Source organism: Triturus cristatus, chromosome 3_2, assembly GCF_964204655.1.
Source record: "Triturus cristatus chromosome 3_2, aTriCri1.1, whole genome shotgun sequence".
NCBI lineage: Eukaryota > Metazoa > Chordata > Amphibia > Caudata > Salamandridae > Triturus > Triturus cristatus.
Window position 1 is genome coordinate 812,070,193 of NC_140584.1, and position 24,588 is coordinate 812,094,780.

At 44.1% G+C, this 24,588-nt stretch overlaps 1 protein-coding gene across 3 annotated transcripts in view; it reads left to right on the forward strand.

Moving 5' to 3' along the window:
• The window catches only part of ICA1L (islet cell autoantigen 1 like), a 388,686-nt gene that overhangs the window by 145,878 nt on the left and 218,220 nt on the right, over nucleotides 1-24,588 (forward strand). For all 3 annotated transcript variants that reach the window (XM_085648962.1, XM_085648961.1, XM_085648963.1), the window contains exons 6-8: nucleotides 6,113-6,238; nucleotides 22,706-22,804; nucleotides 24,117-24,193. In XM_085648962.1, the coding sequence (XP_085505088.1) occupies nucleotides 6,113-6,238; nucleotides 22,706-22,804; nucleotides 24,117-24,193 (302 nt within the window). The remainder of the gene's footprint in view (nucleotides 1-6,112; nucleotides 6,239-22,705; nucleotides 22,805-24,116; nucleotides 24,194-24,588) is intronic.

Here is a 24,588-nt window from a genome sequence, read left to right on the forward strand (position 1 = left end):
GGAAAGGTTGCATTCTAGGTCAGAGAACAGGTCTATATCAAGTTTGGGGTTGGCTTCACCTTCTTGTCAACCCTAGACACATAAAAAAGAAAGGAGATGATGTACTAAGACGAGAGAGAGTGGCTTGACTCTCCCAATTCCTCTTGAGAGTCGGTTCCAACCCTTCAGCATATTACCCAGGTAAATTTTCTGTCTGCTAGCTCTTCATCCAAGCAGATTGAAGAGTTTTAAAGAGGCTATGTGAAGGATTTTTGCCTCTCCTCCCTCTGATATGCCTTTAACCGCATCCAAGGAATTAATAAAGATGTCTGTAATGTCAGTAGATAATCCTTTGTCTTCAGTGATTCTGGTCATGGTGTTGGCTTTGCCCCTGAAAACCAAGGTTATTTTTCAAACAAAGTTGATGTCTCCTTTGATGCTGGTCGATGTCTGGCAGACGTCACCCATGTCTGAATAAAGTTTTTCCCATGTTAAGAAAAAGACTGAGAAATTATTTAATGAAAAAGCTCCAGAGGATTCCTACATTTATTTCAGCAATAGCGTCTCTCAGTATACAAGAGCATTTTGCCCCTAGTTTTGATGTTCTGGAATTTTCAAATCCAGGGAAGGCTGATTCCTTGGAAGGAGGGGTGTGAATTAACTACCTTTCTTTTGAGACTATACTGTTGGTTAATCGAGAAGAATGCCTGTGGTTTTGATACAGCGCATAAGACAAAGTTATCAGATGCTGAAAGCTTTACATCTATGGAGCCAGCTCATTTTGCTTTTTTATAAGGAAAGCTGCTTATACTCTCAATGTGACTCTGTCAGACAGCAGCTGCATTTATCCGTTTTTATAGTGCTTTTAGGGTAGCAGTCATTAGATCAAATCCTACCTTTAAAGAAGTTTGTCCAGGTCCTAGTCCTTCAGTACCTAGGTCAGTATCAAAGAGTACAAGGCAGCTCATAACGATCTGCCAGACTTGTCCTCAGACCAGACTCCAGAAACCCTCATTGTTCAATCCTCGGCTATTAAGCTACAGCAGAACATAATAGAAGCCAACCCTCCTGATAGGGTGGAATAAACAGGGCTCTCTAGGGATGAAGATATTCACGTCTTGGTGTTTGAATTTACCTTCTATTAATGCTACCTGTCGACTCTTTATACTCCTTTTTCATGAGAGATGGCTAACCTAGCGGTTTGTTTGCTTACTGAGCATATGAAAGGCCCCTTTATGGAGCAAGATGGCGTGAATACTTCCTTACAAACAATGCAGATAGGGTCTAAACATTGTTGATACTGTGACTCATTCTATGGGTTTCTTTGTTGTTTTAAGGAGGTTCACATGGTACTGTCTTTTCGTTGAGTGTGCAGACACAGTTATCTGGTATACCTTTTAACAGGCAGCATTAATTTGCAAAAAGGTGGCTGTTTCACGTGTACACATAAAGCAAAGTTGGGCTTCACCATCCCAGACAATTCACAAGCAGTATCACATTTTATGGGATAAGTGCACCAATTTGAAAGGCTATAAGCTGTCAATTTTATTTTTTTTTCTTCTTTACAAATCTCTATATTTTCAAATGCCGAATGCATGCAAAAGTCAATACTACAACATTTAGTTGCATAGAACAAAGCCATCTCCGACAACGTATCAACATCCCTACTGTATCACATTGATTAATATAAGTACTGCTGCCATTTCGTGGAGCCCGACCTCCCCTCTGAGCCCAGGAATTAGGATGACAAGATATGTTCTCCACTAGGTGCATCTCTGTCTAACACTGGTGCGCCTCCTGTAGACTGTGGCGAAGCTCTTGGCTGGCCTCCCAAAGATCCAACCCATGGTGCCGTCTTCATGGACCTCCAACTTTGTGGAATTGTCTGGGGCAACCCCTGCTCTGCTACATGGTATGTACAGCGGCCATGTAGAGGTCCGTCCCCCTTGTCCATTCCTGAATCATAGGATTCTCTACCGCACCCCATCTTCTAGACATGTGTCTCTTGGCTACCGCCAGCCCCATAGAGGCGAAGAGTGCTTGGTCCCTATTGATATCCACCTCACTTGAGATGTCTCTGGCAATTTTTATGGTCAATGAGGATGCAGTTTGGGAAAAAACTGTCTAACTTAAGTGTCGTTTTCAGCATCTTCAAGCTCTATAGTATTGAAACCCACATGATCTTTAGATTTTGTTCATTTAACGCGTGTAAGAAGTTCAGTGTCTTATTTTCTGGAGAAATGGTGGGAGATTTCTTCAGACTACTGGCTCTTTCAGTTGATAGGCCTAGGTAACAATATGCCTTTTCTGAAGAGATGTCTACCTGTAGCTCCTTTACCTTCTCCCTTCCTCCCATCACGCAAATATCCTTATCAACATGGTGGAATTCTTGTTGGAGATAGGGGCAATGTAACTAGTTCCCCTGCCTCAGGTAGGAAAGAGTCTTTATTCCTGGTACTTCCTGATTCTGAATAAAGGAGGATGTTCAAGACCCATATCGGAACTTTGATTTTCTGAATATCTTTATAAAGAAAGTTGTTCAAATGTTGACTTTGTATTGATTTCTTTTAATTCTGCAAGAACAGACTCTGATAGCATTTCCAGATCTTCAGGATTCCTACTTTCACATTCCAATTGTTCATTCCCACATGCTGTTTCTCAGTTTAACTTTATGAGATGTGCATTATTAGCTCAAAGTGTTCCCTTTCACCATGCCATTTGCCTTGAGAAGTTTTACAAAAGTAGTGGTGATGGTGTTGATAGAAGTCTTTCTGTATCTGGAAGATCTGCAAATAAATGCTAGCACTCCTTCTCAGGTATTCAAACTCCTTGTTGGTGTCAGCCTTTTATAAGAATTGGGTCTTTCTGTAAACTTGAAAAGGTCTGTTTTGATTCCGTCTCAGTTCATTCGGAACAAAGGGGTGATTTTATACACATGCTTTGTGAGGGCCTTTGCTCCTGCAGAGAGGGGTTTATCCTCCAGAGATATGGCACTTCAATTTGATAACAACCCTTTTCAGCCAGTGGGGACAGTGTTACGGTTGTTGGGCCTGTTTTTGGTTCCTCAGGCCCTTTTGCAGATGTGAACCCTTCAATGGACTCTGCATGCTCAGTGGAAGCCATGTCATGGAAGTCTCAGAGACAAAGTAGTAATCAATCATCAAGAATTTAAGCAACTGCAGTGATGGAAGCAGGAGAACCATCCTCAAAAGGGTGGTTGTTTCTCCTTTTTGGCCAATGCTGATGCTAATAATGCATGCATTCTTAAAAGATCATCTGCAGAAACTGGTCGGGACTGGAAAAGAAGCATTTACTATATGTTCTAGAATGAAAGATGATCAAGTTAGCATTAAGAGTGTTTCCTTATTTGATTCAAGGCATGCAGGTTCACGTTTTGACAAGACCATACCGCTGCCATATGGAATATCCACAAACATGCAGGAGTAGGGTCTATGTGTAGAGATTCGAAATCTTTGGTTTTGGGTCATGGCAGTAGATTTAGGCTGTTAGCAACTCATCTATTGGGAAAGGAGAACAAGGCAGCGGACTCTTTATCAGGATGACTTGGTGACTCACAAATGGCATCCTCACCAGAATGTGGTGACCAAAATATTCAAAGTCTGGCTAATACCAGGCACAGATCTTTTTGTCACTGTTGGTTTTGCTTAAGGGAGTTACCGTTGGTGATTCAACAGGGGCAATGCATATTCCCTGGAATTGTCCTTCAGTTTCCACTATGCATTGCCACCTGTTCAGATGCGAATAATCATTCTTAAGGTTTGCCTTCCTCAATCAGTGATGCTTTTATTTTCTCCACATTGAGCTTTCTGTCTTGGTATTATGCTTTGGTTGAGCTTTGCTGTGTCTTGGCCCCTTCCTTTGGCTCCAAAAGTGGCATGTTATTCCCCCAAAACTCGGGCAAGGTGCTATTTATCACAGCCAATAATCTTAATTAGCACTTTTTAGTTTTTGTTGGCCTTGCTTGTCCGTTATTGTCCAGTGATACAATTTTATTTTGGAGGCTATCACTGACTGAGTCTTCGATAAATATCTGGTTAGGTGTTCAAAGCTGCAGCCTCAGCGTTTCAGCACTTCGGTGTCTTTGTCAAGGGATGAAGCAGGGCTTGAATTAGTGCTTAAGACTAATGTTTTGAACATGGAAAGTTGTGTTACATACTCCAGAATGGTACTTAATTATACCTTTAACTTTCGGATATGTGTATGGATGATAGGCTTTCTCCTGTATTCATACCCTTTAGTGACTTGATGAGCAGTACTGCAGAAGATAAATCCACTGTAATTCTGATTGGCTCTAATAGGTATTTCACTTATTTTTAGGCCCCTAGCCGATGAATCTCGGATTCTTAACCATTAGACTCTTCACCCACTGAGACCATTTTTGATTGTTTTCTTATTTATTCTTGCAAGGTTAGATTATGGAAATATAGATTTTTTTAATGAAGTTTTGGATATGCTTATTCAGGCAGTGTAACAAGGATTTGGAACTCCCTTCCACAAGCTTTACGCATTACTTTTTGTCTCGCTTCCTTTATAGGGTACTCAGAATCCTCTTATTTCAAAGACACTTTGACTAAGGCTGTTAACGTCTCATCCCATTTCCATCTGCAAATTTTGTGGCCCAACCTTCTATAATTTGATGTGACTCTTCTTTTAATGCTTAACTGTTCGTATATGTTAATTGTTATCCACAGTTGGATTCCTTCTCTCTTACAAAGTGCTCGAATTCCTTGCAGCCACGTTCACGCTATAGACAACCATAACTTAATAAACAAGAGTGACGAAACCTTCTACAAGAAGACCTTGTACTAAATGAAGATGTTAAACTTTTATTGTTTAGGCAAATCGTTGAGTTTTTTGTCCAGTACGCCTATTTGTTCTGGGTTTAAAACGGTTAATGCTGCTTTGAGCGCAGTTTAAACAATACTTTTAACAAGGTCTTGTGCATTCATTTTAAAGGTTAGATGGTTGAGGAAATGTCTCAATTTGCTCTACTTTTCGATAATAACCCGTCATCATCCTGGAAGAGGAACCTGTTTTGGGTGTTCGCAAAACCTGTAGAGTTTAGTAGTCTTTAAAACTATTACTCTTTAATACCACTCTGTTTGTCGCCAGCACCTCTGAAACGTAAGTAACTCTGAATTCCTGCTTCTATTCTTCTATTATGAGAAGGTGATTCTCAACTGCATTGCTTTTAGGCAAGGCAGGTCTTTGTTTTCACTTCAACCATTCAATTTTGCCTTTAGTCAAGGTTTTTGCTGCCACAAGGAAAAAGCCAAAGTACACCTGTTCACCTGCTAAAGCCTAATTTACTTTCCACGGCACTTAAAACTGAAATGCTCTGTCTCCAGTCTAGGAGCAGATTTGTACCAGCCCACATCTCCCAGAGCACCATAAAGGGTATCTTTGTGTGTCAAGTCCTGGGCTTTCCTGCAACATGTGGAGTGGAGAAGATAAAACAAAATCAACCCGATAAAGTTTGATTTGTTGTCAGACCCCGGGAAAATATACCCATTGATCTGCTCTTACGGATGAAGGTTGGGAAGCAACACTGTGAGAGCGGGGTCTGGTGGGGTGTGTGAGGTGGAGAAGTTGTACATGAAGGAGAGAGCAAGAAAACATGCGTTCTCATGGAGTGCTAAAAGCCGTGGAAGGATACAAATCATCTATTCAAAAGGATGGTGAAGAAGCCATGATTCATGTTAGTGACAAACACAAGCCGAGGAAGGAAAGCCATTAAATAAGAAGCAAAAAAAAAAAAAGAAAGCTCCCCACTGTAAGCATTGGTAAGCTAAGTAATGATAAGCTGAGCCCACTATAAGTATTGGCATTGTACAATACAGTTTCAGTAACAGACAGCGAAAGGCTATCTAAAGGTGAGATCTAATGATCTAACTAGTTGTTGCATGAGTGCTCTTAATCCTTAAGCTCTCTTCTATTATTAATGCTCACTCTGTGCTTGCTTTTGCCATCATCATTCCTGACATTGTGCAAACCTTGAAATGTGATGGTCTATATGTTATGTACTAATTGTTAGTCATACAAATGTTAGTATTTCATTTGTATATTCATTTACACTAACCACGATCTTTTTGTGGGAATTTGTGTTTTCTAGGTTCAGATGCAAGTGAAAAACACAAAATCCTTATTTGACAAATTAAAGATGGATGTGTGTCAGAAGGTGGACCTGCTTGGAGCTAGTCGATGTAATTTGCTATCTCACTCCCTCGGCACCTACCAGGTATCCATTCCGTCCTCATATCATAGTGCCTTCAAAGATAGGCGTCATGTTTAAATGACCGGACCGAGTGTTGGGTGGAAGGTCTATTATAGGAGGGAGTGGACTATTATAATTGGTTAAAGACTGAGTTCTTAACATGAATCATAATGTGAGAAAAGTGACCTTCCCAAGTGAAACAGATTATTTTAAGTCTCTTTAGCTCATGGAGACAGTACATCATAGGGATGCTGAAAGAGCATATCATAACATTGTCCTATCAGTTGTTCTATTTTGAAGACTGCTCCTCCTACTAAAAGGCATGATGCATTTTCTCTGAAGTAGCATCCTCTCTACTAAAAAGCCCATACGTTGATCCCATTTTAGACAATTTCAAGGAGGTAGGTAAATGGTTTAAGTGATCTTGGTGCCCCTTACTCTATAATGGCATTTTCCAAACTGTGGATCGCGACCTGATTTTTGGTGGGTATCGACAGGCCGAGCAAGAAATGAAGATGCCTTTAAATCTGTGCTTGTCACATTTGCCAGTGCTTCAAAGACAGAAGTCAAATGTCAGGCCATCGTCTGACAAATTGGTGCTTATTCTTTTAACATGGGCCTTGGTGTTTACTTTTCTCTCTCTGACTGCAAAGTGAGAGAAGTGTTTCAAGCGAATTATGTGACAATCTTCCTGGAGTTCAGAGAGTGTGAATGGTAAGAGTGTAAGGTGTTGTTTCTTGCAACACACAGCAAAATATAAATAGCTGTAAATGAACTGTATGCATTCAGCAGTTAGGAAAACAAAAAGTAAGCACATTTTACTGTATTTCTAAAGTGTGCTGGAAACATAAATATTAATAGAACCAAAACAAATCAAGACACTTAACTCAGTGATGCCCAAATGATAAATGATCACAGAAACACATTAGCAGTTGTGTGTTATATAGCTTTATCAGTAAAACTGTATGTTTGTGCAAGTTTAGTGGCCATTTCATTGGAAAATGTGCTGTCTGTAAATAACCATGCTTTACCACTGGATGCTTTAGTTCTATTAAAAAATTGCCTGCCTCAGTTCCGTTAAAGGTAGGTGAATCACAAAAGATTGTCAAATTAAAAAATTAGATCATGGTTCTAAAAAGTTTGGGAAGCCCTGCTCTACAATAACCAATTGCTGTGTCTCTGTCAAACACAAATTTCATCTTTAAAATAGGAAGAGTACTTCAAGCTGAACTAACCCTTTTCTTGGAAGTCTGTTTGATGGCATGTGGGGCTTAGTTACACATTCTTAGCATAAGTCCACCATCTAGTGTTTGGCTCGGAAGTGTGCTAGTTGTTTTTCTTCGAAGAACTCTTTCGAGTCACAAGTTGTAGTGACTTTTTTGCAATGCGTATGGCCCTCAACTCCACTGTTAGATTTTTTTTTTCCATCCTCCGGTTCAGATGTGTGCTATCTGCTCCGGTTCGATACCGTCGTCAGGCTCTTCCCTGATACTGCCAGTATTGTTTTCGATCGCGGTTCGATCACTGCTTCCCTCCTTTACCAGAAAATAAATCCTTTTGTGCGCACTAATTTCCACGGGATCCCAGTTATGCTAACTTTGGCTCAATAGACATGCACTAAATAGTTGTAAACATTCACCAAATTAATCTCAATAACTGACTAACTCTGTCTGCTTATACAAAATTATTCATATTTCTTTAATTAACAAGCAGTATTGTTAAACGCAATCAAGTATGTCTTTCATATATCACGTATTATGCACAAATTTTAAAACATATATCAATAAGCAGTGATTCAGAAAGTAATATCCTTTTCTCTAATACATCTCTAATTCACTCAAATTCAATAACTTACAAAGAGTGTTTTTGGTCTCATGAACCATGTTGAAAAACTCTTTCAAATTGTATTACAAACAAAGATTAAAATACATTAAAGTCTCATTTTATCAAGGTACATTAAAAAACATCGAACTCGAGACAACCTTCCGCAACAAAACCCTCCACGTCGGACTACACTGCACTTTCGTCACCGGAATCTTCTGAGCCGAAACAACACTCCACTTCGGCACCAGAAAAATCAGCCTCTGAATCAAAACCACCTGCACTGAAAATACCCGTGCCTTAACTGCTATAAATGCCGAAAAAACATACATCTTCGAGACATTTTCTAGACACTGTACAACTAGCACTCGAGAGACTTCATCAAGAATTGGACTCTCATCAAAAACATCTGATGATTCATCCAGATATAGGACATATCCTCAGCAGGCCTTCACATTCAGGGACACAGCCTTCTAAAAAAGAAACTATCTTTTGAGGAGGAAATAAAGGTTCCTTTTCCTCCAAAGAAAAAGAAAAAGGAGGATAAAGTGCCATCCCACTGCACATTAGTCCACCACCACTGTCTCCTGGGCACACTCCCTCACCACAGCTTTCACTGGTTCACCACACTATTGAATCATCTGAGGGTTCACTTCACTCCTTCCCAGAGGAGGAGGAAGATGGTGATCAGTTTTCAATTCCACCTCAAGATGACTGGGAATGTTATGATGCAGAGCCACACGATAACACAGATCCAGATCTCTATCCGTCAAGACCTTCCCCTCCTGATGACACTACTACTTATCACAACCTTAAAAATAGACTACCCACTTTCCACAAAGTGCAACGTCTTATATAAAACTCTTTTGTCTATTCAGTAGTGGTTGACGCAATACCTTGTGATGCTCCAGGGTATGCTCAGCCACACTCAGGACATTTTCAATGTCCCAGTTAGATCCAGGGTTATTACTCCCAGGGTCAATATTTACCCAGTCGGCCCTACATATATTAAGCGCAGCTTACACCTGACTCCCTAGTAGTGACTACAGTACATAAGCGGGCAATCTCTTAATATCTGGTGAGGCGCTCCCCCCCAGATAAAGAGAATAAAGGCATAGATGTGGGGGAGTAAAAGCGTGGTAGCACAATCTGCCAACCATTGGAGGACCGCATAATCCATTGGTCTCTTCTCTTGCTATGATACGAAAGGACCCTCTGGGATGAGATGGAGGACATTCTACAGCATCTCCCAGAGGAACATAAAAAACAGGGCTTACCAGATTGCCTCAGAAAGCAAACTCCTATCCAACACAGCTATACGTTGTGCATTTGATGCAACTGATACTGCAACTAGAGATATTAATTCAAGCCTGCTTCTCAGGAGACATGCCTGGTTAAGGGTATCCGGTTTTAAACCTGAAGTTCAGCAGAATTTGTTAGCCCTCCCCTTTGACGGAGAACATTTTTTTGGGCCCTAGTTGGATAACCTAGAAAAGATTAAAAAAAGATAGCGAGATGGCAAAAGTGATGGGCTGTTTTTGCCACTCATCCTATCGTGGAGGGTCCAAAACAACCTCCCCTGAGACATCCACCTTTTATAATAAAACCCACACTCAAACATCCTCCTCAAAAGGATACCATAGGGGTTCATATTGAGATAACAATTCTCGAGGCAGAGGTAGAGGAGGTTTTACCAATCCTTCCACCTCCACCACCAAGCCTTGGCTTGCCCACCATTCCCCCTCGATCACACTACACCTGTCAGGAGAAGACTACAGCAGTTCTTTCCTACATGGTGCAATATCACACCCGACCAATGGGTGTTGGATATTATCCAACATGTTTATTGCCTGGAGCTCACTTCCACACCTCCAAACATTCCACCTCAGACTGTCAAGAGACCATCAACAACTGGTCCAACAGGAAGGTCAAGCTCCTCTACAAAAGTGACCAATAGAACATGTGCCATTACACCGACAAGGCACAGGGGTCTATTTACTTTACTTCCTTATCCACAAAAAGTACCAGTCTCTAAGACCAGTCCCGACCTCAGACTCCTAGAAAGGTACAATCTCTCAAAGCTCTTCAACATTGTCACACTGCAAGATGTCATCCCACTACTACTACAAGGTGACTTCATGGCTGCACTGGACCTAAATGACAACTACCTCCATATTGTAGTTCGCCTACCACATAGTCAATATCTCAGATTTGTGCTAAATGGACAACTTTTTCAGTTCAAAGTGCTTCCATTGGGGATCACCACAGCCCCCAGGGTGTTTACCAAATGCATAGCAGTAGTAGCAGCTCATTTATGCAGGCAAAACATCCCTTACCTGGACGATTGGCTCATCAGGAGCAATACTCATCAAATCTGTTTGCAACACACTCAAACTACCATAAACCTACTTCACCAACTAGTCTTCACGGTCAGTGCAGTAAGATCTCACCTGCAGCCCCTTCAGGTACAACCTTACCTGGAAGGCATCCTCAACTCTAACATGGGGATAGCTTACCCAAACGCTGAAAGGATTCAGTCCTTCAAAACACTTATTCCACAATTTAAGCTTCATCAGCAGATAGCAGTGAGAACTGTCATGCGTCTCCTAGGTGGCATGCATCATGCATAGCCATAGCAACTCATGCTAGACTCAATGTGCGCCTGTTACAAGAATGTTTAGCACATCAATTAACTCTAGCTGAAGGTCAGCTACAAGATCTAGTGTTGATCAGCTGTCAAGCTTACCACTCTCTACCACTGTTCCCAATAACCTGCGCGCGTGCGCCCACCGAAGTCACCCCAAGCGCGCAGTGTGCTGTCTGTATCGCGCGCGCACACAGCACATTTTGCAAGACCGTTCGCGCCCGCGAAAAACTTTCATTTCCTCGTTGGGAAGACGACGAGAACACAAGGGAGTGGCCCTTGCACTTTTACAGTGCACAGCTGCGGGTTTATTGTGGTCCTTTGAGTTAGTATTCGTGTTAATTGCAGCACCCGTGTGCACAAAGGGTCACAATCAGCCCCGCAGTTGTGCACTGTTAACAAAAGAAAAAAACAGTGTCTCAAACAGGACGTGTGCTAAAGCACACGCTGTGTTTGAGACTCTGCTTTTCATTTTCTTAACAGTGCACAGCTACGGGGCTGATTGTGACCCTGTGAGTTAGTATTCATGTTAATTGCCGCGCCCACGGGTGCTGCAATTAACACGAATACTAACTCAAAGGACCACAATAACCCCCACAGCTGTGCACTGTTAAGAAAATGAAAACATCGTCTCAAACACTCTGTTCACTGGCTGCTCTCATCAGGCGTATGGCGGCGGGCCGTGCTCTGTCATTTAAATACCCCTGGATACTTGAAAATATCATTTATTTTACAGCCCTGACAGAGCCTGTATAGCTCGCTGTTCTCGGAATACTAAGACTCATAAGGAAATCTAAATTGTCATCTTTTAAAGCTAAAACCCAAATGTAAAATGAGATTGAGAGCAAAAAATAAAGCTAAACTCTTAGTGGCAGATTTACAATAACTGGCGCATCCCTGCATATCAGCAGGGATGCGCCAGTTATTGTGCATCACGGCTCCGCTGTGACGTATCTGTGCCGTAAAGACAGCGCATTGCTGGAGCTGCGTCGCAAGCTCGACGCAGCTCCAGCAAGGCTCCGGGCTGCCCTATCTTTGAAATGCTGCATCAATCCTTACGCCTGCTTCAAGCAGGCGCAGGGTTTTGACGCAGCATTGGCTCAAAAGTGACTGAGTGAAATCTTGTAGATTTCACTCAGCCACTTTTAGGAGGCATTCCTGAGACGGAATGCCCCCTCCCCTGCGCAGGAACACCTACTTCTGGCGCAGGGCTTTACAACGTGACGCATCTCCCAGATGCCTCACGTTGTAAATACCCCGCAGCATGGCGCTGGCTTTACGCTGCTGCTGCATCACAGAAGTGACGCAACGGCGGCGCAAAAGTGGCATACAGGGCTTGTAAATCTGCCCGACGTGCTTTTCTTTTCTTAATTGTGCACAGTTGCGTGTTTTAATGTGACACTTTGAGATAGTATTCTTGTGAACTGCAGCGCACACGAGCTGCAATTGAATTAACATGAATACTAACTCAAAGGCCCACAATCAGCCCAGCAGCTGTGCACTGTTAAGAAAAGTAAAACAGTGTCTCAAACACAGTGTGTTCTTTAACACACGCCGTGTTTGAGACTCTGCTTTTCTTCTGGGGCTCACTGTTTTTGGGGAGAGGAGTTACACTTGGGCTAAGGGAGTACCTAAGTAGTTCAATTTTAGCGCGCAGTTCCAAAGGAAACAGAGTGACAGGACACTCGTCCACAGAAAGCACCTAGTGACCTCCTATGGTGTAGGAAGCGCTTTATAAACACAACTGAGTGGAAAAGTCAAAAGAACAAAGCCCATGAGAAGAGGGCAGGGTTTCCAACATTCATCACTTAGAACGAAGCGCAGTTACCTGTGCTGCGTGGGCAGGTTAATTAGTAACTGGCCACAGGTGAGGCTTGCAGCATGGCCTCATTCAGTCTGGCGGCATCTTAAGTGGAAACCTTCCGTCTTTATCATCACTGCTCAAGCCAGAGTTGTAAAAATGAACAGGTAACCTGCCCCTGTGATATCGGTGCCTGGTGTGTGCCAGTGGACACCCGCGCCTCCAGTACAACAGGGAGTCCATATTACACTTACTATCTGGGCACGCATGTCTGGTTTGCGATTCAAACAACAGGTCCTGGTTTATTTTCCTGGGAAGGAGGTATTATTTTCAAAGACAGATCGGTGTTTACAGGTCTGGGTTAGCAGCACGTGACCATCTCTTTGCTCAGAAATCTTACAGAGTGACTGGTTTGTAATACAGTGTCACGGAAAAAAATAAACTGTGCATGGATGTAAGCATGAGGAGCACCTTTTACAAAATCTGATAAAAAAGATTCTGCGTCTTCCATTTTTATATCTTCCACTTTTATAGCTTTGATAAATCGGTGAGGAAATCTCTGTCATTTTTAAACCTGAAATTCGAAACCGATTATTTTGTAAAGGTTATTCCTTTTCCTTCTGTTAAAAATCAGAGCAACTACCACCCGTTCCTTTTCCGAAGTCGAAGTAAGTGTAACTCTTATGGTAATGTTTTTGCAACTCTTTATGATCTGGTTCTGCCATAGAGGACAGTTGCTAAGGCAGCAGATATTGGAATGTGCTATTTTCATGTTTTTGGATTTGCAAGCTTAAAGTTCTTTGCTATTCCATTATTTCTGTCTGCCCTATAATTTCTCTGCGTTCCAGATTTTTCATTATTCCAAAATGTCCTTAATCCAGTTCTCCTCCGATTCATAAATTCTATGTCAGGACTGGAGGCGAGGAGTATGCCTTCTTTCTTCACTTTATTTTCACACAGCAGCACAGAAAGAACAACAAAGACTACGTTTCCCATGAACCATAGGGAAAAAAGGTAGTCATCAACATGGTTCACAACCAATCAAAGAAACGAAAAACGTCCAATCAGAGCGTCTCCAGATCCATATAGTCCTTTGTTAGTGTCCAGATCCCCTCTTTCTTCGCTGCTGCGCAGCCAGTTAAGTCCCCTCAGGGTTTTATACTGTTTGGGGGGCTTTGGAATGTCTTTTATGACTATATTGTGCTATTGTTCTGATGTATTCTGCTATGTTATGACGCATTGATCATGTTAATTGCATTTGTGGCACTGTTTTGTCAGATGGTGACGCTTTGCTGTGGTGCCTTTATTTCGCGTTACGTGCGATTTTTTTCCCCTTAGAATTGCTTTTTCCCCCGTTTTTATTAGGTAGGTGGGGTTTTCCCTGGCAATTCGTATTTCGTTAGATCCGCGGGACCGAGAGTCGTCTCTCGCTCCTACGCAGTGTTGGCTGGCGCGCCTTCCGGTCCTCCCGCCGCCTGAGGGCGCGAGAGGCGGTAACTGAGCGCGACGCGTCTCTGGTTTTTCAGCAGTTTCCAGAGACGCGCGCGCGTTCGGTTGCCACTGGAGCACTGGGCTGAGACATACGCCGAGTTATCGGTCTGTACCGGTCCCGCGAGCCTGTTATTACGCTCGCGGGCCTGATTTGCATATTTGACGCTCGTTTCCCGTTAGTTTCAGCAGAAGGGGATTCGAGTCTGGTATTTAGCACGTTAGTGCAGACGCCTCATCAGAGGTCTTGTACCTGCCATTAGGCTTGCTTTGGGGACTTTCTCCAGCCCAGTTCATTCTGCATTGATTTATATTGGGGTTTTCTGCCAGCCTCTTTTGTCCCCCCAGGGCTAGTCACCCTGCAAGGAATTTGTGGTTTTACCACGCATAAATACTTCAAACTGACACCCAGTTTCTGGTTTAATTGTTTGCGAGTGCAGCGCAAACGTTCCTTTGCCCTTCCTCACCCGTAATGGATTTTTACGGTGATTATCAGGAAGAAGAGGAGGACCCCCTGGCAGACATGCCATGGGGCGATGCTTTTTATGAAGCTGTGGATACCTCTATTTACAGGGCAGTGGACCAGGCCATTTCTCCTTTGGAGGACAGGCTGACGCAAAAAATTGAACAGGCGTTTTTGCGTCTTGAGCGTAAATCAACCTTATCTTCTAATGCCCAGGAACTCCCGGGCCCTCCTCCTCCTAAGCGCCCCTGTGCCCCGGGGGTAGACGTGGACGCTTTTGAGCGCCTCAAACAGGCCTTTATGGATAGCCATCCTTTGGGGGGTACTGGCGAGCTAACTCTCACCCCCTCCCCTGCACTTCCAGGTCCTTCAGGGGACCCTGACGCCAGCCCATCCAGGCCTTGGCTTCCAGCCCGACCCTCGCAGGTCCCTTCGGTGCCTGCTGACTTGCAACCGCCCCCTACACCTTCCGACATGTTGGACCCTAATGATATCGTCCACCCGCGCTCTTCTGACTGGGTCCCAGCCGACAAGGTAGCGACGTACGTCGCAGAACACATCCGGCGCCCGCTCGAAAAAGAGGCCCGCAACTGTCTCAGAGCGGAGTGTCCTCGCCCTTCTCTGGAGGGAAAAGTCGCCCTGACCCCGGATATCGATCCGCGAATGTTAACGTTCCTGCAGAAATTTATTCGAGACCCCAAAAAGGGCATTGATAGGTCTTGGAGGGCGTGCCAAGATAAGCTATTGGACGCACTGGGACCCGCCACGAAAATCTTGGATATGGCGGAGGAAGCAAAGGCTTCGGGGTCAATGATTTCACCCGAAACGCTATCGGGCTGGGCTCAGCGAGTGGTTGTCTTCCTAGGCAACGCCAACTGTGCCCTCTCCACAGAGCGGCGGAGGTCCCTTCTGATTAAGATTGACCCAAAACTTGGCGACTTGGCGGATTCTGAAGCAGGGGCAGTCGCCCAAGGGGGTCTCTTTGGAGAGCCCTTCATTAAGGAGCTGGGCAAGTTCGTGAACACCTTTACGTCATTGGACAGGGCGCAATCCATTATTAAAAAAGTGTTCCCTCGTGTTTTTCGAGGGGCTGGTCGAGGAAGGGGCCGCTCGACCGGTCGCCAAAATCACCAAATCAACCAGAGAGGCTCCGGCCAGTACCAAGACCAGTCGAAATTTGGAAACTTCTACCCCACAAGAGGATGCCGTGGCAAAGGCAGAGGTCACAGGGGAGGAACGTCGAACGCAAACTCCGGTGTGTGTTATCCCTTTTTCCCCACAAGAAATAGGGGGGCGCCTGGCAGGCTGTTACGGGGCATGGTCATCTCTCACCCGCGATGCTTGGGTTCTTCAGACGATCAGAGGATTTCACATAGAATATTTTGGAAACCCTGTGCAACGGGTTCCTCCGCGTCCCATTCAGTTTTCTGTTCACGATGCACTCCTGGTGGACGAGGAGGTGGCTTCCTTGCTTCGCAAGGGCGCTATATCATCCGCGACACACCACCCGAGGGGTTTCCTCAGCAATCTCTTTTTAGTGGACAAGTCCGACGGAGGCAAGCGTCCGGTCATAAACCTCAGCGAGTTCAACGGGTGGTTGGTTTACTGCCATTTCAAAATGGAGGGTATTCACCTCCTGTGGGATGTTCTTCGTCCTCACGACTGGATGGTTCGTTTGGACCTAAAGGACGCTTATCTGGTGATCCCCATATTTCGGCCTCACCGCCGTTTCCTCCAATTCGAGTGGCGTCACCGGATTTACGAGTTCACATCCCTTACTTTCGGGCTGTCTTCCGCACCTTGGTGCTTCACAAAGGTGCTCAAACCGGTAGTGGAGTTCCTGAGAGTTCTTGGGGTCAGGTTGATTGTCTATTTAGACGACCTTCTCTTGATGGCTTCCTGTCCCAATCTTTTGACCGACCAGCTACAGATGACGGTGTCCTTGCTTCAGGACCTCGGTTTTGTGATCAATGGCAAGAAGTCTCTTCTCCAGCCAGCTCAGTCCGTTACCTTTTTGGGGTTCGTCATCGACTCCAGGGCCTCCACTCTAAGCCTGCCGTCCAGGAAACTTTCGAAGATCCGCCACGAGTTGCGGCGCGTTCTGGCTCAACAGCTCGTATCTCTCCGCCAGCTGGCCCGGGTCGTAGGACTTCTGTCTGCCTCTATCCAGGCGATTTTTCCGGGTCCACTCCACTACAGGGCCCTACAACACCTCAAGGCGTACTTTCTGCGGAAGGGGTATTCGTACTCCCACAAGATCCGCCTATCCGACGAAGCTCGGATCGAAATCCAATGGTGGCTGACACACATGGAGGCATGGAACGGCAGAGCAATCTTCGGTTCCGTTCCGGATTTGGTCATCGAATCGGACGCCAGCAGGCTTGGTTGGGGCGCTCGCTGCGGGGATCTTTCCACGGGAGGCTTGTGGTCTCCCGACGAACAGAAATTACATATAAATTGTCTCGAGCTTCTGGCCGGCTCGTTTGCCGTGAAATGTTGGACCAGAGACTCCGTACAATCTTGCGTGCTTTTGAAAATGGACAACGTGTCAGCTGTCCGTTATATCAACCATCTTGGAGGCACCAAATCGAAAGCTCTCTCGGATCTAGCGGCGAGCTTCTGGCAGTATTGCCTGGACAGTCAGGTGTCGGTCACAGCGGAGTACCTACCGGGCCGAGACAACGTGGAGGCCGATTATCAATCACGGCACTTCCGAGACTCCAGCCTCTGGAAGCTGGATCATTCGGTTTTTGCCTCCCTCAACGAGATTTGGGGTCCGTTCACGGTGGATCTATTTGCATCTCGCCTGGACCATCAGCTTCCGAGGTTTTTCAGCTGGAGGCCCGACCCTCGGGCAGCGGCCACGGATGCGTTTCTCCAGGACTGGAGCATGGATCGCGGCTATGCGTTCCCTCCTTTTGCGATGATTACCCGGACAACGGCTCAAGTCCGCAGGCAGCAAGCAGACTTGGTTCTCATTACCCCTCTGTGGAGATCTCAAGTGTGGTTTCCAGTTCTGCTGGAACTTTCGTGGGATTTTCCAATCCTACTCCCCCGGATTCCGGATCTCCTCAAGGATCCGTACGGCACTCCTCACCCTCTAGTGTCAACGAACTCGTTGTGGCTCATGGCGTGGAGGATTTCCGGGGTAGATGGCAAGCCCCAGGCCTTTCGCGATCAGCTGAGGAGCTCATCTCCAAAGCCTGGGCGGATAGTACCGTTAAAAGATACAAATCTGCGTGGGGCAGATGGTCCTGTTGGTGTTTGCGACGGGATTTCGATCCCGTGGTCGTGGATGTGGTCCACGTTGTGAATTTTTTGGCGCACTTGGCGTCTAATGGCTTCGCATACAGGTCTATTAATACTTTCAGATCGACCATTTCCTCGGGTCACGTCCCGGTTGGAGGTTCGGCGGTGGGTGAACACCCTTTGGTTTGCAGGCTCCTACGGGGCATCCGGCTTTCCCTACCCCCGGAACCGCGGTATTCGGCTCTTTGGGACGTTAATCAGGTCTTGAACCTCTTCCTGTCTTGGCAACCCAATAGGTTTTTATCCCGTAAGGAGTTGTCAGCAAAGCTTGCAATGCTTCTCTGCTTGATCTCCTGCCGTAGAGTGTCGGATGTGCGCGCTCTAGATATCTCGGGTCGGATGTTCACTCCGGATGGGGTGACATTTACCCTTTCTCGCCGGACAAAGTGCCATACAAGAGTTGTCTCTTACCCGGCCTTCGCGGATTCCCCGAAGCTCTGTGTGGTCTTGCCTCAAGGCCTACGAGGAGATGACGGAAGACTATCGTCCTCCGGGGGAGCGTCAACTTCTCATTGCGCTCCGGAAACCCTTTAAGGCTGTTTCTTCTCCCACCATCGCGAGATGGGTGCGTTGGGTGATGCAGGAGGCTGGCATTAGCCTCAGACATTTTGGGGCGCACTCCGCAAGAGGAGCTATGGCTTCGAAGGCGTTTGGTCTGGGTGCCCGCTTGGAGGATATCCTCAATGCGGCGGACTGGTCCTCGGATTCCACCTTTAAACGGTTTTACTTCAAGCCAATTCTCAATATGGCTCAACTGGTTGTGGGCAAGCTTTAAACAAGCATAATCCTCGCCTCCAGTCCTGACATAGAATGAAAAATTTCCTAGCTATCGTAACGGAAAGTTTCAATTCTATTAAGGACTCGGAGGCGAGGATTATCCCGCCCTGTGTTCTCTTTGGAGATCCCTCCCCGAACCAAAGTAAGTAAAATTGGTTTCCTTCATGTTTGTGGAAGGAAGTAGTGCTTGACGATATGTTCTAATTACCCATTCCGTTTCCTTTTCTGAATTGATACCTAGGGTTGTGTTTTCCCCTTGGTAATACTGCTTTGTTTGTTGCAGGTTCTGATACCCACAAACAGGACTCCTGAAGTTGAGTACTGGGCTGCCTTCGCGCTCCGAAAGAGGAGATCTGGACACTAACAAAGGACTATATGGATCTGGAGACGCTCTGATTGGACGTTTTTCGTTTCTTTGATTGGTTGTGAACCATGTTGATGACTACCTTTTTTTCCCTATGGTTCATGGGAAACGTAGTCTTTGTTGTTCTTTCTGTGCTGCTGTGTGAAAATAAAGTGAAGAAAGAAGGCATAATCCTCGCCTCCGAGTCCTTAATAGAATTGAAACTTTCCGTTACGATAGCTAGGAAATTTTTCATTCTCTCCACCCTACTAAATGTTCTTATTCTTCATTTTCACGTTTCAATTTTCATGTCTCATTTATCGTGTCCTCATGTATTCTTTCATTATTGGTTCCATTCTATCCACATGATCCTTTATCCCTTTCTATGATCCCTTCCTCTCTCTCTTCTATTATTCCTCTCTTTCTCCTTTCCCGTATTCTCCTCTCTCCCCACCCTTCATGAACAGTCCCCATTGTTTGTTATTATTCCTCTAGTACTCTTCCTTCTCTCAATATATCTTCTAGCCCAACTTTCTGACTCATCTCAAACTTCTTTCTGCTACTCTTTCCAATGCACTACACTATTTCTCACCCTATACATCTATCAATATATCCTCTACATCCCCTCTCTCATTTATCCTTAACCCATGCCACTACTATGATCCCCAAAATATTAGTTTCTAGACTCTCTCCTTCTCTACCCTTCCTTGCATCATGACACCTCTTTTACTATACCGATTCCCCAAAACAAACCTTTCTAAAGTCTTCCCTCTGACTCTTCCCCTCCAGAACTCCTTTTTATTCATCCAAAAGCCTCTTCCTACTGCTACGAACTCCCCCCAACAAAATATCTAAATCGTTCACTCTTCTGTCCCTCCACTATCCTTTTCAATCAAAATAACAGACTAACATGTTCACTTCTCAAATTTCATATTCCACTATACTAATTAACCACTAATCCTTCATGGGTTCCAGAGTAGCGTACTACTCGCCAAAAAAAGCGCTTCAAAAACCCATCAGGGGTAGCAAGCGCTATATAAATACAGACCGCTTACCCTCTTCTATCCGCCACCTACCATTCTCTATCCCAATAACTGAATAACATATCCACCACTCAAATTACTTCATATTTCACTATACTAATTTTCAACACTAATACTTTATGGGTTCTGGAGTAGCGTGCTACTCACCAGAAAAGCAGTTCAACACCCATCAGGGGTAACAGGTGCTATATGAATGCAAACCTTTCTTCCCTTTTTATCCTTCCGCTATCCTTCTCACTCCAAATAACTGACTAAAATGTGTGGAAATGCACCGTCTTTTCAGTTTTTTAAGCAAAGGTTTGGAGTGATATTTGGCACTGCACACACACGCGCGGTCTTGTTCCTGCCGCACATAGCCATGGCTGTAGCGCATAGAGACCCTACACTGCCGAACACAGAGGAAAAAAATTAGAGGGAACATTGCTCTCTACAGTGGTGACATTCCAACAATCGTCTAAAGGAACGGCCTTTTCTAGACCCAGTTCCGCAGATAACCATAACAATGGACGCATCACTCCCTGGTTGTGGAGCACACTCATAGGAATTGACTGTACAGGGCCACTGGGCACCCAGTCAGATTCATCTCCATATCAGTCACCTAGAGTTGCTAGCTGTCCATTTAGCGCTGAAAGCATTCCGTGCCCACCTCACTGGCAAAGTGGTTCTCATCAAAACAGGCAATATGACTACCATGTACTATCTGCAAAAAACGGAGCGGTCCAGGTCACCTCAGCTATCTCATCTAGCCCAGACCATCTGGAGGTATGCTCTTCGACACAACATTTACCTCTTAGCGGAGTACATACCAGGGGTGGACAATGGCTTTGCGGATCTCCTCAGCAGGAGGCAACAACAAGTCCATGAGTTGGAGCTCAAGCCACAAGTCCTCCACCCATTTTTCCAACAATTAGGTCACCCAGACAGACAAATTTGCCACAACAGAAAACACCAAATGCGAAACTAATCCTCCAGGTTCCCACACCCACAGTCCAAGGGCAATGCACTATGGAAGAGTTGGTCAGAGATATTTGCTTTCCACCTCTCCCACCGTTTCCGTTTGTGATGCGCAAACTTCGGCTGATGTTTAGTGGCTCGCACATGGGCCAGACAACCGTGGTTCACCAGACTACTAGAATTTTCAATAGTTCCACACCAGGCACTTCCCAACTGGCAGGACTTCTAACCCAAAATCGGGGAGAATAAAGACATCCAAACCCCAGATCTCTTAATCTTGCAATCTGGCTCCTGAGGTTTTAGAATTCAGATACTCAAATCTACCTCAACAGTGTATGAATATTCTTTAAGAAGCATGAAATCCCACTACTAGAACCTGCAATGCAGCAGAGTGGAAATAATTTGTTTACTATTGACATTCAAAGGATATTAACCCCAGAGTAGAAAAGCCTCAAGACATTGTCTGTTACCGTTTTGTTTTTTGCAAACCGTCACTCCCAAAGGAATACACTTGGCGGTGGTCGCCACTTATCCCCAAAACAGGGGACAAACTTCAAAAACCAGCTTGGAACCTCAATGTTGTATTAATAAGGTTAATAGATCCCCAAATGATCCTGCCCTCTCCAGTTTCTATCCTTGAAAGTTACTTTTCTCATTGCAGTCATTTCACTCAGACTTGTCATTGAGCTTCCGGCATTGACTGTAGAATAATCATTCTTCCAACTTCATAGGTAAAAATTGGTATTATGTACCAACCCTAAATTGTTTCCAAAAGTGGTCACACAGTTCCACTTAAGTCAATCAATTGAGTTGTCAGTATTCTTTCCACAACCCAATTCTGTTGCGGAAAGAGCTTTACATAAACTGGATGTAAAAAGAGCTCTTATGTATTATATTGACATAACTCAAATCATTTAGAAAGACACAACAACAATTTGTTGCATTCTCAACACCACATAAAGGAAGGGCCATCTCTAAAGCAAGCATTTCACATCGAATTGTTAAATGCATCCAAATATACTAAAGCTAAACGAACTCTACATATCCCTCTAAAGGTTCACTCTATTTGCAGAAAGGGAACCTCTATGGCCTTTTTAGGCAATATACCCATGGCTGACATGGTACATGGACTACACCGCACACATTTACAACACAGTACTGTGTAGATGACATGGCCCTTCAGCAAGCCAATGTAGACCAGTCGGTTCTACGCACATTATTTCAAACAAATGCAGCCCACACTAGTAACCACGGCTTTGGATATGGAAACTACTTCACAGTCAATGCTAAGCATGTGCATCTACAGCCACACATGCCATGAGACGGAATATTTTATTTACCCAATAAGCATCGGTTTGTGGCATGTAGTGCTGTAGATTCCCACCTTCCTCGCCGGACACCTGCGTTGTTTGCGACCATCTACATTAAACATTACACTGTTTTCCCATGGTTATCTCACTAGGATACATCATCCTTCACACTCCATCCTCACCCGCCAAGTGGAAAAGAATCTAACAATGGAGTCGAGGACCATGCACTTTGCAAGCAAGAGGAGGAGTCATGATACCTTCTGACTAGAAATACTTTTTATTCAAAGAAAAACAACTTGCACAATTCTAAGCCCAACACTAGATGACGGACTTATGCTAAGCATGTGAATCTACAGCACTAGATACCACAAACATAAGTTTACTGGGTAAGTAACAATTTCCTTTTTTCCTGTCTCCACACATGTGTATTCATTAAATTAGCTCCTTGACATCATGTTGGTGTGATTGAGTCTAAAGTAACAAAGGTGACTTTGGACAAGTACTTATAATGTGTCATGTTTGACCTTTTTCTTTATAGACTACTCTTCTGCATTTCTGGGAAAAGACATCGAGGCTGATGTCTGAAATCCATGAGGAGTTTAAAGAGTTCGAACCATATGGATATGTTGCATTGAAGGTATAGTTTTCGAATATTAGTGTTAATAATTCAGATGTATTTGTTCTAATTGCCTCTTATTTGTCATATTTCGTATGTCTTCATTGTAGTACTCTGATGCAGCAGTTTAGTCAACAGTTGTTCAATTCATCTAATGCTTTTATTTTTTAACCTACTGTTTCATGGCAGTAAGAAAGATGTCTCCTAGGGTGCATATGCATGCAGCTTCTTATTAGAAATGAGGCAATACTCATGGATGTCCAGTTGAACTCGATATAGACTACTCAAGTTCCATAGATAGAAATTAGGTCTTCTTTATGGCTTATATTTGCCGTGCCCTCAAATCAATTTATTAAGGTAAAAACTGTGATATTGATTGACAGAATCCACTCCAACAGTTATGTATAGAGAATCCAGAAGCATACTTTGGGTTCTATTCTGTACCGTAATCTTAAAGCATTGCTCATTCTTATGTTATGAGATTTTGGATTACTACACCGAATTTGAACATATGGCCTGCAGGTTACACATGCACATCTCTACATTGGGAACTTCCCTCACCAATGTATCTCACTAAAAGGGCTAGAACATCACTTATTCTTGGCTAGCCCTGATAGTTTTAGTTGTGTTTCTCTAAAAACCTTGAAGGGTGAGTTTAATGACCACCATTTAGTGAAAGTCTGTTTTTATGAACAAAAAGGAGTGAATTAAAAACTTGAATACCCATCCCCCAATCTTAATTTTCCTCTGATCATCCAGTATGCTCTGTAGGCCTTCCTCTTGCTGTGCCAGAGCTATGTTGAATGTCCCTGCAGCCGTCTGTGCACATCTCCCGATCTGGGGAACAATTATTCACATTACTTTGTGAAATGATATTTTTTTTCTAGTTCTGTCAAAGACACTGGGTTCATTCATGCCATACTATTAAATGGCATACTTGTCTTCCCTCGTTATACCCAGTAGCAGGCTTCAGACGGAAACGACGTCCGTTTGTAACTACATGCCGGCTAGTTAGCTTTGCCAGTTTTTCTTCGAACTCTTTTCATGCTATGGCTTTCTATTTCTTTTTATGTCTTTCACTTGAAGAACGTTGTACATGCAACACAGTTCAACCATGTTTTTCTTTGTCACATTATGACTTTTTCTCTTTGAAGTTGAGATAAAATGAATATGGTTTTGCTTGCATCTCGGGGCATTAGTTAACTCACATCTCCATAGAATTGTAAGGTAGAATATGGTACGAGGTGATGAATAATAATGATGATGAGTAGTGTGGATGGACAATGTAGTTGATTGTCCCTGTTAACCATGAGATTTATTTCCTTATCTGCAGCGCCAGCATGAGCCACATAACTCTTCTACTGAGCAACTGAGAGAGGAGGCAATGCCAGAGGATGCCAATTGGGACAGGTAAACAGCAGGGGTAAACTAGAAACGGGTTCTAGATGCTCTGAATGAGCCTGTTTTTGTCGAGGGCAGAATGTTTAACAAACCCAATCCCTGTACAATTCCATTATCCTGTGAAATGATAAGTCACTAGGTTTGCTTTTCCATAAATATTTTCCTGCCTTTAAGATTCTGGGTGAGCAAGATACATATGTACTATTTCAATTTATAGAATCATAACCAGCACATACTATGCGGGTGTTGTGCCCCATTGATCATTTTTGCGGACTAAGATTTATTCTTCTACCTAGTAAGAAAGGCAGAAAATAGAGGAAGAAGGAAGAAGATCAAATTAAGAAAATAGTGTAAAGTGAGAAAGCAGGGGAGAAACTGTTTCAAGTGTAAGAAAGAGACAGTAT